At 41.6% G+C, this 14710-nt stretch overlaps 1 protein-coding gene across 8 annotated transcripts in view; it reads right to left on the bottom strand.

Annotated features, from left to right (window-relative positions):
- PRMT1 (protein arginine methyltransferase 1) overlaps positions 1-13045 on the bottom strand; it is a 41288-nt gene extending 28243 nt beyond the window's left edge. For 6 of the 8 annotated variants that reach the window (XM_077170937.1, XM_077170939.1, XM_077170938.1 and 3 more), the window contains exons 1-2: positions 12941-13039; positions 6436-6537 (exon numbers count right to left, since the gene is read on the bottom strand). In XM_077170937.1, the coding sequence (XP_077027052.1) occupies positions 6436-6537; positions 12941-12967 (129 nt within the window). In that variant the 5' untranslated portion in view covers positions 12968-13039. Of the gene's footprint in view, positions 1-6435; positions 6538-12940 lie in introns of all 8 variants that reach the window. The other 2 variants (XM_077170941.1, XM_077170940.1) reach the window with 1 other exon arrangement.
- Positions 13046-14710: the final 1665 nt, after the last annotated feature.

The following is a 14710-nucleotide window of genomic DNA, read 5'->3' as shown; positions in this document are numbered from 1 at the left end:
ACAGAAATCCCCAAAATTCCAGCGAAAATTGGGTGAAATTTGGCGAAAATTCGGTGAAAATTCGAAGAAATTTCGTCGAAATTTGGGGATTTTTGCGCAGAATCATCCCTAAAATTTCACTTTGTCCTTCAGCATCTCCTGGGGAACAAAGGGGTTCAAAATTAATGAGGAAATGGTAAAATTTGGTGGGGGTTGAAAAAAGATGAAATTCCAGCGAAAATTGGGTGAAATTTGGTAAAAATTCGGTGAAATTTGGCGAAAATTCGAAGAAATTCCGTCAAAATTTGGGGATTTTTGCGCAGAATCGTCCTAAAATTTCACTTTGTCCTTCAGCATCTCCTGGGGAACAAAGGGGTTAAAAATTAACAGGAAAATGGTGAAATTTGGGGGGGGTGGGGGGGGAATGGTGGGGGGGACAGAAATCCCCAAAATTCCAGCGAAAATTGGGTGAAATTTGGCGAAAATTCGGTGAAATTTGGTGAAAATTCGAAGAAAATTTCGTCGAAATTTGGGGATTTTTGCTCAAAATTGTCCCTAAAATTTCACTTTGTCCTTCAGCATCTCCTGGGGAAAAAGGGGTTAAAATCCACATGAAATCCCTCCTGAATCCCTCAAAACACCCAAAAATCCACTTAAAACCCCCCAAAAATCCACTTTAAAATTCCCTTAAATCCCCCCAAAATCCCCTCAAAAATCTCCTTATAATCTCCAAAAATCCACTTAAAATCCCCCAAAAATCCACTTTTAAATCCCCAAAAATCCACTTTAAAATCCTCAAAAATCCACTTTGAACCCCCCAAAAATCCACTTTGAAATCCTCAAAAATCCACTTGAACCCCCCAAAAATCCACTCAAAATCACTTAAAATTCCCTTAAAATTCCCCCAAAAATCCACTTTAAACCCCCTCAAAACACCCCCAAAAATCCCCTCAAAACCCCCCAAAAATCCATTTAAACCCCCCAAAAAATCCACTTTAAAATCCCCCCAAAAATCCACTTCAAACCCCTTAAAATCCCCATAAAACCCCCTCAAAACACCCCAAAAATCCCCTCAAAACACCCCAAAAATCCACATGAAACCCCCTCAAAACACCCCGAAAATCCACTTTGAACCCCCAAAAATCCACTTTGAAATCCACTTTAAAATTCCCTTAAAACCCCCCCAAAAATCCACTTTAAAATCCCCTTAAAACCCCCTCAAAAATCCCCCAAAGGACCCCTTAAACCCCCCCAAAAAACCCCCTTAAAATCCCCCAAAAAATCCACTTTAAACCCCCCAAAAATCCCCTTAAACCCCCCCAAAACTCCCCCTTAAACCTCCCCTTAAAACCCTCTGAAAATACCCTTAAAATCCCTAAAAAATCCACTTTAAACCCCTCAAAATCCCCCAAAAAATCCCCCCCAAAATCCCCTTAAAACCCCCCAAAAATGCCATTAAACCCTCTCAATCCCTTAAAATTCCCCCAAAAAATCCACTTAAAATTCCCTTAAATCCCCCAAAATCCCCTCAAAAATCCCCTTATAATCTCCCAAAAATCCAATTTAAAATCCCCAAAAATCCACTTTGAAGCCCCCAAAAATCCACTTTGAAATCCACTTTAAAATTCCCTTAAAATCCCCAAAAAATCCACTTTAAACCCCCTAAAAATGCCATTTAAACCCTCTCAAAATCCCCTTAAAATCCCCCCAAAAAGTCCACTTAAAATCCCCCTCAAAATCCCCCCAAAAATCCCATTTAAACCCCCCAACAAATCCCCTTAAAACCCTTTAAAATCCCCTTAAAATCCCCCAAAAATCCACTTTAAACCCCTTAAAATCATCCAAAAAATCCCCCAAAAAATCCGCTTATAATCCCCCAAAAATCCCCTTATAATCCCCCAAAAAATCCCCTTTAAACCCTCTCAAAATCCCCTTAAAATTCCCCCAAAAATCCACTTTAAACCCCTTAAAATCCCTTAAACCGCCCCCAAAATCCCCTGAAAATCCCCCTCAAAAAATCCCCTTAAAACCCCCCAAAAATCCCATTTAAATCCCCTTAAAATCCCCCTCAAAATCCCCAAAAATTCCATTTCAATCCCTCAAAAATCCCATTTCAACCCCCAAATTCCCATTTCAAGCCCCAAAATTCCCATTCAACCCCCCCGATGATTTTGGGGTGACTTTGGGGCGTTTTTGGGGTGACTTTGGGCTGATTCTGGGGTGACTTTGGGGCGATTTTTGGGTGATTTGGGCTGATTCTGGGCTGATTTTGAGGTGATTTTGGGGTGACTTCGGGCTGATTTTGGGGTGATTTTGGGGTGATTCTGGGGTGATTTGGAGGCTGATTTGGGTGATTTTGGGCTGATTTTGGGGTGATTCTGGGGTGATTTTGGGCTGATTTGGAGGCTGATTTTGGGTGACTTTGGGGTGATTTTGGGGTGATTTTGGGCTGATTTGGAGGCTGATTCTGGGGTGATTTCGGGGTGATTTTGGCTGACTTGGGGGTGGGATTTTTGGCTGATTTTTGGCTGACTGGGGTGATTTTGGGCTGATTTTGGGGTGACTTGGGCTGATTTTGAGGCTGATTTTGTGGTGGGATTTTGGGCTGATTTTGAGGCTGATTTGGAGGCTGAATTTGGGGTGATTTTGGGCTGATTCTGGGGTGATTTGGGGCTGACTTTGGGCTGATTTTGGGGGTGACTTTGGGGTGGGATTCTGGGCTGATTTTTGGCTGATTTTTGGCTGATTTTGGGGTGATTTGGGGGCGATTTTGGGCGGATTTTGGGGTGACTTTGGGATGGGATTCTAGGGTGATTTTGAGCTGATTCTGGGGTGATTTTGGGGTGATTTTGGGGTGATTTGGAGGCTGATTCTGGGGTGTTTTTAGGGTGATTTTGGGGTGACTTTGGGCTGATTTTGGGGTGATTTGGAGGCTGATTTTGGGGTGCTTTTAGGCTGATTTTGGGGTGGGATTTTGGGTGACTTTGGGGTGGATTTTGGGGTGCTTTTGGGCTGATTTGGGGGCTGATTCTGGGCTGATTTTGAGGTGATTTTGGGGTGATTTTGGGGTGATTTTGGGGGTGGGATTTTGGGGTGATTTTGGGGTGATTTTGGGCTGATTTTGGGGGTGATTTTGGGCTGATTTTGAGGTGATTTTGGGGTGACTTCGGGCTGATTTTGGGCTGATTCTGGGGTGATTTTGGGGCTGATTTTGGGGTGGGATTTTGGGGTGATTCTGGGCTGATTTTGGGGTGATTTTGGGCTGATTTGGAGGCTGATTCTGAGGTGATTTTGGGGGCAATTTTGGGGTGATTTTTAGGCTGGTTCTGGGGTCCTTTTAGGGTGATTTTGGGGTGACTTTGGGCTGATTTGGAAGCTGATTTTGGGGTGACTTTGGGCTGATTCTGGGCTGATTTTTGGCTGATTTTGGGGTGACTCTGGGGTGACTTTGGGGGTGATTTGGAGGCTGATTCTGGAGTGATTTTGGGGCTGATTTTGGGGTGATTTTGGGGTGACTTTGGGCTGATTCTGGGCTGATTTTGGGGTGACTTCGGGCTGATTTCGAGGTGATTCTGTGGTGATTTTGGGCTGATTTTGAGGCTGATTTTGGGTGATTTTGGGGAGATTCTGGCTGATTTTGGGGCGAATTTGGGCTAATTTGGGGTGATTTTGGGGGTGACTTTGGGGTGGGATTTTGGGGTGATTTTGGGGGTGATTTGGAGGCTCATTCTGTGGTGATTCTGGCGTGTTTTTAGGGTGACTTTGGGCTGATTTTGGGCTGATTTTGAGGTGATTTTGGGGTGACTTCGGGCTGATTTTGGGGTGATTCTGGGGTGATTCTGGGCTGATTTTGGGGTGGGATTTTGGGGGTGATTCTGGGCTGATTTTGGGGTGATTTTGGGCTGATTTGGAGGCTGATTCTGAGGTGATTTTGGGGCGATTTTGGGGTGATTTTTAGGCTGGTTCTGGGGTCCTTTTAGGGTGATTTTGGGGTGACTTTGGGGTGGATTTTGGGCTGATTTGGGGTGGGATTTTGGGTGATTTTGGGGTGGGATTTTGGGGCGATTTGGGGCTGATTTTTGGGTGATTTTGGGGCTGATTTTGGGGGTGATTTGGAGGCTCATTCTGGGCTGATTTTGGGTGCTTTTGGGCTAATTCTGGGGTGTTTTTAGGGTGATTTTGGGGGTGACTTTGGGCTGATTTTGGGCTGATTCTGGGCGATTTTGGGCTGATTTTGAGGCTGATTCTGTGGTGATTTTGGGGCGATTTTGGGCTGATTTGGAGGCTGATTTTGGGTGATTTTGGGCTGATTTTGAGGTGACTTTGGGGTGATTTTGGGTGGGATTTTTGGCTGATTTTGGGGTGATTTTGGGGTGACTCTGGGGTGACTTTGGGGTGACACTGGGGGTGATTTTGGGCTGATTCTGGGCCGATTCTGGGGTGATTTTGGGGCTGATTTTGGGTGGGATTTTGGGCTGATTTTTGGCTGGGATTTTGGGCTGATTCTGGGCTGATTCTGGGGGGATTTTGGGGCGATTTTGGGGCTGGGATTTTGGGGTGATTTTGGGGCTGATTTTGGGGGGTGATTTGGAGGCTCATTCTGGGCTGATTTTGGGTGCTTTTGGGCTAATTCTGGGGTGATTCTGGGGTGATTCTGGGGTGATTTGGAGGCTGATTCTGTGGTGATTCTGGGGTGTTTTTAGGGTGATTTTGGGGTGACTTTGGGCTGATTTGGAGGCTGATTTTGAGCTGATTTTTGGCTGACTTTGGGGTGATTTTGGGGGTGATTCTGGGCTGATTTTGAGCTGATTTTTGGCTGACTTTGGGGTGATTTTGGGCTGATTTTGAGGCTGATTTTGGGTGCTTTTTGGCTGGGATTTTGGGGCTGATTTTGGGCTGATTTTGAGGTGACTTTGGGCTGATTTTGGGTGGGATTTTTGGCTGATTTTGGGCTGATTTTGGGGTGACTTTGGGGGTGACTTTGGGGGTGATTTGGAGACTGATTCTGGAGTGCTTTTAGGCTGATTTAGGGTGATTTTGGGGCGATTTCGGGGTGACTTTCAGGTGATTTTGGGCTGACGTGGGGGGTGGGATTTTGGTGTGATTTTGGGGTGGGATTTTGGGCTGATTTTGGGGTGACTCTGGGGTGACTTTGGGCTGATTTTGGGGGTGATTTTGGGCTGATTTGGGGTGGGATTTTGGGTGATTTTGAGGCTGATTTTGGGGTGGGATTTTGGGGTGATTTTGGGCTGATTCTGGGGGGTGATTTTGGGCTGATTTGGAGGCTGATTCTGAGGTGATTTTGGGGCGATTTTGGGGCTGATTTGGAGGCAGATTTTGGGTGACTTTTGGCTGATTTTGGGGTGACTTTGGGGTGATTTTGGGCTGATTTGGGGGTGATTCTGGGCTGATTTGGAGGCTGATTTTGGGTGACTTTGGGGTGATTTTGGGGCGATTTTGGGCTGATTTGGAGGCTGATTCTGGGGTGATTTTGGCTGACTTGGGGGTGGGATTTTTGGCTGATTTTTTGGCTGACTTTGGGGTGATTTTGGGCTGATTTTGGGGTGACTTTGGGGTGATTTTGGGCTGATTTTGAGGCTGATTTTGGGGTGGGATTTTGGGCTGATTTTGAGGCTGATTTGGAGGCTGAATTTGGGGTGATTTTGGGCTGATTCTGGGGTGATGTTGGGGCTGATTTGGAGGCTGATTTTGGGGTGACTTTCAGGTGATTTTGGGTGATTTTCAGACTGATTCTGGGGGGATTTTGGGGCGATTTGGAGGCTGATTCTGTGTGATTCTGGGGTGTTTTTAGGGTGATTTTGGGCTGATTTTGGGGGTGATTCTGGGCTGATTTTGAGCTGATTCTGGGGTGGGATTTTGGGCTGATTTTGAGCTGATTTTTGGCTGACTTTGGGGTGATTTTGGGCTGACTTTGGGTGATTTTGGGGTGATTTGGAGGCTGATTCTGGGGGGATTTTGAGCTGATTTTTGGCTGATTTTGGGGTGATTTTGGGGTGACTTTGGGGGCTGATTTTGGGCTGATTTTGAGCTGATTTTGGCTGACTTTGGGGTGATTCTGGGCTGATTTTGAGGCTGATTTTGGGTGCTTTTTGGCTGGGATTTTGGGGCTGATTTTGGGCTGATTTTGAGGTGACTTTGGGGTGATTTTGGGTGGGATTTTTGGCTGATTTTGGGCTGGGATTTTGGGCTGATTGTGGGCTGATTCTGGGGGTGATTTGGAGGCTGATTTTGGGGAGATTTTGGGGTGATTTTGAGGCTGATTTTGGGGCGATTTTGGGCTGATTTGGAGGCTGATTTTGGGTGACTTTGAGGTGATTTTTGGCTGACTTTGGGCTGATTTTGGGGTGATTTTGAGGCTGATTTTGGGCTGATTTTTGGCTGGATTTTGGGCTGATTCTGGGCTGATTCTGGGCTGATTTTTGGCCCCTTTGGTACCTCGTGGATGCCGAAGTGGGCGTAGGAGTCGAAGTAATAATCCTTGGAGGTCATGTCCTCAGCACTGGGCTTGGCACTGCCCTCCCCGGGGGGACACGACACCTGCTTGGGGACAGGGACGTCACAAATGGGCAAAAGAGCAAAAAATCTCAGCAAAATCCCACTGAAAAGAACCAAAATCCGTTAAAAATGGAAAAAATCCCGTTAAAAATGGAAAAAACCCCGTTAAAATAACAGAAATGCCATTAAAATAGAAAAAATCCCGTTAAAAATGGAAAAAAATCCCGTTAAAAAAACAAAAATCTCATTAAAAATAGAAAAAAACCCATTAAAAATAATAGAAATACCATTAAAATAGAAAAAATCCCGTTAAAAATAGAAAAAATCTCATTAACATAGGAAAAAACCCAATAAAAATAACCAAAATCCCATTAAAATAGAAAAAAATCTCATTAAAAATGAGAAAAAATCCCATGAAAATAGAAAAAATCCCATTAAAATAGAAAAAATCCCGTTAAAAATAGAAAAAAATCTCATTAAAAATAAAAGAAAACCCACTAAAAGTAACAAAAATGCCATTAAAAATAGAAAAAATCCCATTAAAAATAGAAAAAATCCCATTAAAAATAGAAAAAATCCCATTAAAAATGGAAAAAAATCCCGTTAAAATAACCAAAATCCATTAAAATAGAAAAAATCCCGTTAAAAATGGAAAAAATCCCATTAAAAATGGAAAAAATCCCATTAAAAATGGAAAAAATTCCATTAAAATAACCAAAATCCCATCAAAATAGAAAAAATCCCGTTAAAAATAGAAAAAAATCTCATTAAAAATAAAAGAAAACCACTAAAAGTAACAAAAATGCCATTAAAAATAGAAAAAATCCCATGAAAAATAACCAAAATCCCATTAAAAATAGAAAAAATCCTGTTAAAAATGGAAAAAATCCCACTCAAAATAGCCAAAATCCCATGGAAAATAGAAAAAATCCCATTCAAAAATAACCAAAATCCCATTAAAATAACAAAAATCCCATGAAAAATAGAAAAATCCCACTAAAAGTAACAAAAATCCCATTAAAAACAACCAAAATCCCATCAAAATCCCATTCAAAACATCCAAATCCCATTCAAATCCCACTAAAAATAACCAAAATCCCATTCAAATCCCAATAAAAAGAGCCAAAAATCCCATTAGAAACAACAAAATCCCATTAAAAATAGCAAAATCCCATAGAAACCCATAGAAATCCCATTAAAACACCAAAATCCCATTAAAATCCCATTAAAAACACCAAAATCCCACTAAAATCCCACTAAAAACATCCAAACCCCACTAAAATCCCATTAAGTGACCAAAACCCCATAGAAACCCCACAAAAATGACCAAAACCCACTAAAATCCCATTAAAAGACCAAAATCCCATTAAAATCCACTAAAACCACCAAAATCCCACTAAAACCCCATTAAAATCAGCAAAATCCCATTAAAAACACCAAAAACCCCACTAAAACCCCATTAAAATCAGTAAAATCCCATAAAAATCCCATAAAAAACACCAAAACCCCATAAAAATCCTATTAAAACCACCAAAACCCCACTAAAATCCCAGTAAAAACACCAAAATCCCACTAAAATCCCACTAAAAACAGAAAAACCCAACTAAAACCCCATTAAAATGACCAAATCCCATTAAAATCCCATTAAAATGACCAAAACCCCACTAAAACCCCATTAAAATCAGCAAAATCCCATTAAAAACAGCAAAACCCCACTAAAACCCCATTAAAATCAGCAAAATCCCATAAAAATCCCATAAAAAACACCAAAATCCCATAAAAATCCCATTAAAACCACCAAAACCCCACTAAAATCCCATAAAAATCACCAAAACCCCATAGAAACCCCAGAAAAACACCAAATCCCCACTAAAATCCCATTAAATGACCAAAATCCCATTAAAATCCCATTAAAATCAGTAAAACCCCACTAAAAACACCCAAATCCCACTAAAACCCCATTAAATGACCAAAATCCCATAAAAACCCCATTAAAATTAGGAAAACCCCACTAAGAACAGCAAAATCCCACTAAAATCCCACTAAAACACCCAAACCCCACTTAAAATCCCATTAAAATCAGTAAAACCCCATAGAAACCCCATAAAAATGACCAAAACCCCATTAAAGACCCATTAAATTACCCAAATTCCACTAAAATCCCACTAAAAGACCAAAACCCACTAAAACCCCATTAAAAACACCAAAATCCTATTAAAATCCCATTAAAACACCAAAACCCCATAGAAACCCCACAAAAATGACCAAAATCCCATTAAAAACCCCATTAAAAACACCCAAATCCCACTAAAATCCCATTAAATGACCCAAATCCCACTAAAATCCCACTAAAAACACCAAAACCCCACTAAAATCCCATAAAACCACCAAAATCCCATTAAAATCCCATTAAAACACCAAAACCCCATAGAAACCCCATAAAAACACCAAAATCCCACTAAAATCCCATTAAAAACATCAAAACCCCACTAAAATCCCATTAAAATCAGCAAAATCCCACTAAAAACACCCAAACCCCACTAAAATCCCATTAAAATCACCAAAACCCCATAGAAACCCCATAAAAACACCCAAATCCCACTAAAACCCCATTAAATGACCAAAATCCCACGAAAATCCCACTAAAACCCATTAAAATCAGTACAATCCCATTAAAATCAGTAAAATCCCACTAAAACCCCATAAAACCACCAAAATCCCATTAAAATCCCATAAAAACACCAAAACCCCATAGAAACCCCATAAAAACACCAAAATCCCATTAAAAATCCCACTAAAAACACCCAAATCCCACTAAAACCCCATTAAAATCAGCAAAATCCCATTAAAAACAGCAAAACCCCACTAAACCCCATTAAAATGATCAAAACCCATTAAAAACCCATTAAAATGACCAAAACCCACTAAAACCCCATTAAAAACACCAAAATCCCATAAAAACCCCATTAAAATCAGTAAAATCCCATTAAAATCACCAAAATCCCATTAAAAACACCAAAACCCCATAGAAACCCCATAAAAACAGCAAAATCCCACTAAAATCCCATAAAAATGACCCAAACCCCACTAAAATCCCATAAAAATGACCAAATCCCACTAAAACCCCATTAAATGACCTAAATCCCATAAAATCCCATAAAAACATCAAAACCCCACTAAAAACACCAAACCTCACAAAAATCCATTAAAATTGGCAAAATCCCATAAAAATCCCGTTAAAAACACCAAAACCCCACTAAAATCCCATTAAATTCCCATTATTTGGGGTTTCCCCCCCAGAATTTGGGGATTTTTCAGGAATTTGGGGTTTTTGGGGCTGCATTTGGGGTTTTCAGGAATATTTGGGGTTTTTGGGGCCACCTTTGGGTTTTTAAGATTATTTGGGTTTTCCCCCAGAATTTGGGGTTTTTCCCCCCAGAATTTGGGATTTTTTTCTGGAATTTGGGGTTTTGGGGCCGCATTTGGGGTTTTGGGGCCGCATTTGGGGTTTTTGGGGTTTTCAGGAATATTTGGGGTTTTTGGGGCCGGATTTGGGGTTTTCAGGGATATTTGGGGTTTTTTCCCCAGAATTTGGGGATTTTTTCAGGAATTTGGGGTTTTTGAGGCCACATTTGGGGTTTTTGGGGCCACATTTGGGGTTTTTGGGGCCACCTTTGGGTTTTTAAGAATATTTGGGGTTTTTCCCCCCAGATTTGGGATTTTTTCAGGGATTTGGGGTTTTGGGCCTGGATTTGGGGTTTTTCCCCAGAATTTCGGGATTTTCTGCATTTGGGGTTTTTGGGGCTGGATTTGGGGTTTTTTCCCCTAAAATTTCAGGGTTTTCAGGGCTGATTTTGGGGTTTTTGGGGGATTTTTGGGATAATTTTTGGGGTATTTTGGGGTATTTCTTGGGGTATTTCTTGGGGTATTGTTGGGGTTTTTTTCCCCAGAATTTTGGGGTTTTCAGGGCAGATTTTGGGTTTTTTTGGGGGATTTTTTGGGATATTTTTGGATATTTTTGGGGGGTTTTGGGGGGATTTTTTGGGGTATTTTTGGGGGTATTTTTGGGGGTTTTTTTTCCCCAGAATTTTGGGGTTTTCAGGGCTGATTTTGGGGTTTTTGGGGGATTTTTTTGAGTTTTTTTGGGTTATTTTTTGGGATATTTTTGCAGTATTTTTGGAGTATTTTTTAGGGTTATTTCCCCAGAATTTTGGGGTTTTTGGGGTATTTTTTGGGGTATTTTTTGGGTTTTTTTCCCCAGAATTTCAGGATTTTCAGGGCTGATTTTGGGGTTTTTGGGGGATTTTTTTGAGTTTTTTTGGGGATATTTTTGGGATATTTTTGGGGGTTTTTTGGGGGATTTTTGGGGTATATTTGGGGTATTTTTGGGATATTTTTTGGGATATTTTTGGGGGTTTTTGGGGGATTTTTGGGGTATATTTGGGGTATTTTTGGGATATTTTTGGGATATTTTGGGGGGTATTTTTTGGGGTATTTTTGTTTTTTCCCCCAGAATTTCAGGATTTTCAGGGCAGATTTTGGTGTATTTTTTGGGTTTTTTTTTGGGGTATATTTGGGGTTTTTTTTGGGGTATTTTGGGGGGTATTTTTGAGGTATTTTTTGGATATTTTTTGGGGTTTTTTGGGGGATTTTTTGGGATATTTTTGGAATACTTTTGGGGTATTTTTGGGGTATTTTTTGGGGTTTTTTTCCCCAAAATTTCAGGGTTTTCAGGGCTGATTTTGGGGTTTTGGGGGGATTTTTTGGAGTTTTTTTGGGGTATTTTTTGGGATATTTTTGGGGTATTTTTGGGGGATTTTTAGGGTTATTTCCCCAGAGTTTTAGGGTTTTTGGGGTATTTTTGGGGTATTTTTGGGGGTATTTTTTGGGGGATTTTTTTTAGGATTATTTCCCCAGAATTTCAGGGTTTTCAGGGCAGATTTTGGGTATTTTTGGGATATTTTTGGCTGATTTTTGGGGTATTTTTTGAGGTTTTTTTTCCCCAGAATTTCAGGGTTTTCAGGGCTGATTTTGGGGTTTTTGGGGGTATTTTTTGTGGTATTTTTTGGGATATTTTTGGAATACTTCTGGGATATTTTTTGGGGTATTTTTGGGCTGATTTTTGGGGGTATTTTTTGGGTTTTTTTTCCCCAGAATTTCAGGATTTTCAGAGCAGATTTTGGGGTTTTTGAGGTATTTTTTGGGACCGATTTTGGTTGTTTTTTCCCCAAAATTTCAGGGTTTTCCCAAAATTTCCGATTTTTCCCCAGAATTTTGTGGGTTTTTTTCTGGCCTTTGTGATTTTGGGTTTTCGGGGCTGACTTTGGTTTTTTGGGGTATTTTTGGGGCAGAATTTGGGGTTTTTTGGGGGATTTTTGGGGCAGATTTTGGGATTTTTTGGGGTATTTTTTGGGCTGAATTTCAAATGTTTCCCCCAAAATTTCAAAATTTTCCCCCAAAATTTCAGATTTTTCCCCAGAATTTTGTCCTTTTTTCTGATTTTTTTTTGTTTTTACTTCAGAATTTTGGGGTTTTTTCCAGAATTTTGTGGGTTTTTTTTCTGGCCTTTGGGATTTTGGGTTTTTCGGGGCTGAGTTTGGGGTTTTTGGGGTATTTTTTGGGGTATTTTTTGGGGTTATTCCCCCAAAATTTCAGGTTTTTCAGGGCAGATTTTGGGTATTTTTGGGGGGTATTTTTTGGGGTTTTTTCCCCAGAATTTTGGGTTTTTCATGGCTGAATTTGGGGTATTTTTGGGGCAGAATTTGGGGTTTTTGGGGTATTTTTGGGGCAGAATTTGGGGTTTTTTGGGGGATTTTTGGGGCAGATTTTGGGATTTTTTGGGGTATTTTTTGGGCTGAATTTCAAATGTTTCCCCCAAAATTTCAAAATTTTCCCCAAAATTTCAGATTTTCCCCAGAATTTTTCGTTTTTTTCTTCAGAATTTTGGGTTTTTCCCCAGAATTTTGTGGGTTTTTTTCTGGCCTTTGTGATTTTGGGTTTTTTTGGGGCTGAGTTTGGTGTTTTTGGGGAATTTTTGGGGCAGAATTTGGGGTTTTTTGGGTTTTTTTTTTCCCCAGAATTTCAGGGTTTTGGGGTAGTTTTTGGGATATTTTTGGGGTATTTTTTGGGGTTATTCCCCAAAATTTCAGGTTTTTCAGGGCAGATTTTGGGTATTTTTGGGATGGTTTTTGGGGTTTTTTTGGGGGATATTTTTCGGGGTTTTTCCCCCAGAATTTCAGGGTTTTTGGGGCAGAATTTGGGGTTTTTTCCCCCAAAAATTCAGATTTTTCCCCCAAAATTTCTGATTTTTCCCCCAAAATTTCCGATTTTTCCCCAGAATTTTGTGGGTTTTTTCTGGCCTTTGTGATTTTGGGTTTTTTGGGGCTGACTTTGGGGTTTTTGGGGTATTTTTGGGGCAGAATTTGGGGTTTCCAGCAGTATTTACATCCTCCCGAGGCGGCCGCAGGCTCATCCCGTGGGCCAGGGTGGCCACAAAATTCTGGGGAAAGAGGAACGAGAAAAGTCACCCCAAAAACCCCAAAAACGGGGAGGGGACCCCAAAAACGGGGCTGGGGACCCCAAAATTGGAATTTTGGGAGCCCAAATTGGGGTTTTAGGGGGAAAAAAATGAATTTTGGGAGCCTAAATTGGAGTTTTAGGGGGAAAAATGGAATTTTGGGAGCCCAAATTGGGGTCAAAAATGGGATTTTGTGAGTCCAAATTGGGGTTTTGGGGGGAAAAATGGGATTTTGGGACCCTAAATTGGGGTTTTGGGGGGAGAAATGGAATTTTGGGAGCCTAAATTGGGGTTTTAGGGGAAAAAATGGGATTTTGGGAGCCTAAATTGGAGTTTTGGGGGGAAAAATGAATTTTGGGACCCTAAAATGGAGTTTTAGGGGGAAAAATGGGATTTTGGGAGCCTAAATTGGAGTTTTGGGGGGGAAAAATTGAATTTTGGACCCTAAATTGGGGTTGGGGGATCCTAAAATGGAGTTTGGGGTAAAAAATGGAATTTTGGGACCCTAAAATGGAGTTTCAGGGGGAAAAATTGAATTTGGGACCCCAAATTGGGGGTTTTAGGGTTAAAAATGGAATTTTGGGAGCCCAAATTGGGGGTTTTGGGGGGAAAAATGGAATTTTGGGAGCCTAAATTGGAGTTTTGGGGGGAAAAATGGAATTTTGGGAGCCTAAAATGGAGTTTTGGGGTTAAAAATGGAATTTTGGGAGCCAAATTGGAGTTTTGGGGGGAAAAATTGAATTTTGGGACCCTAAAATGGGGTTTTAGGGGAAGAAATGGAATTTTGGGAGCCTAAAATGGAGTTTTGGGGGGAAAATGGAATTTTGGGAGCCTAAATTGGGGTTTTGGGGGGAAAAATTGGAATTTTGGGAGCCCAAATTGGAGTTTTGGGGGGAAAAATTGAATTTTGGGACCCTAAAATGGGGTTTTAGGGGGAAAAATGGAATTTTGGGAGCCTAAATTGGGATTTTAGGGGTTTAAAATGGGATTTTGGGAGCCTAAATTGGGGTTTTGGGGGGAAAAATGGGATTTTGGGAGCCTAAATTGGGGTTTTAGGGGAAAAAATGGAATTTTGGGAGCCCAAATTTGGGTTGGGGGATCCTAAAATGGAGTTTGGGGTAAAAAATGGGAATTTTGGGAGCCTAAATTGGGGTTTTTGGGGTCAAATATGGGGTGGGGGGACCCTAAAATTGGGGTTGGGGTCCCTAAAATGGGGTTGGGAGGTCCTGACCCCAATTTGGGGGGTCCCTGACCTGAAATTTTGGGGTCTCTGAAGATTTGGGGCGCCCAGAACCCCAAATTTGGGGGTCCCTGACCTGAAATTTTGGGGTCTCTGAAGATTTTGGGGGGTCCCAGACCCCAAATTTTGGGGACCCTGACCTGAAATTTTGGGGTCTCTGAAGATTTGGGGGGTCCCGGACCCCAAATTTTGGGGTCAGCCTCGAATTTTTGGGGGCGTCCAGCAGCTCCTGTGTCCCCCCCCCCAATCACGACCCCCCTCAATATCGCGACAAGCCCGCGCCCCTATCGCCCCCCCCCCAAATTTGGGATTTTTTAGGGGGGGTCCCGGACCCTTCAGAGCCACGTGGACCCCAAAAAATCCTCCCAGGACCCCAAAAAATCCTCCAGGACCCCAAAAAATGCCCCCCAAAAGAGCCCCCAGACTCATTTAAGCCCTCCCCAATCGCATCAGGGACC

This window comes from Agelaius phoeniceus, chromosome 37, assembly GCF_051311805.1.
Source record: "Agelaius phoeniceus isolate bAgePho1 chromosome 37, bAgePho1.hap1, whole genome shotgun sequence".
Classification (NCBI taxonomy): Eukaryota; Metazoa; Chordata; class Aves; order Passeriformes; family Icteridae; genus Agelaius; species Agelaius phoeniceus.
Note: the sequence above shows the minus strand (reverse complement) of the source record. Positions and strands in the feature narration are given on the sequence as shown.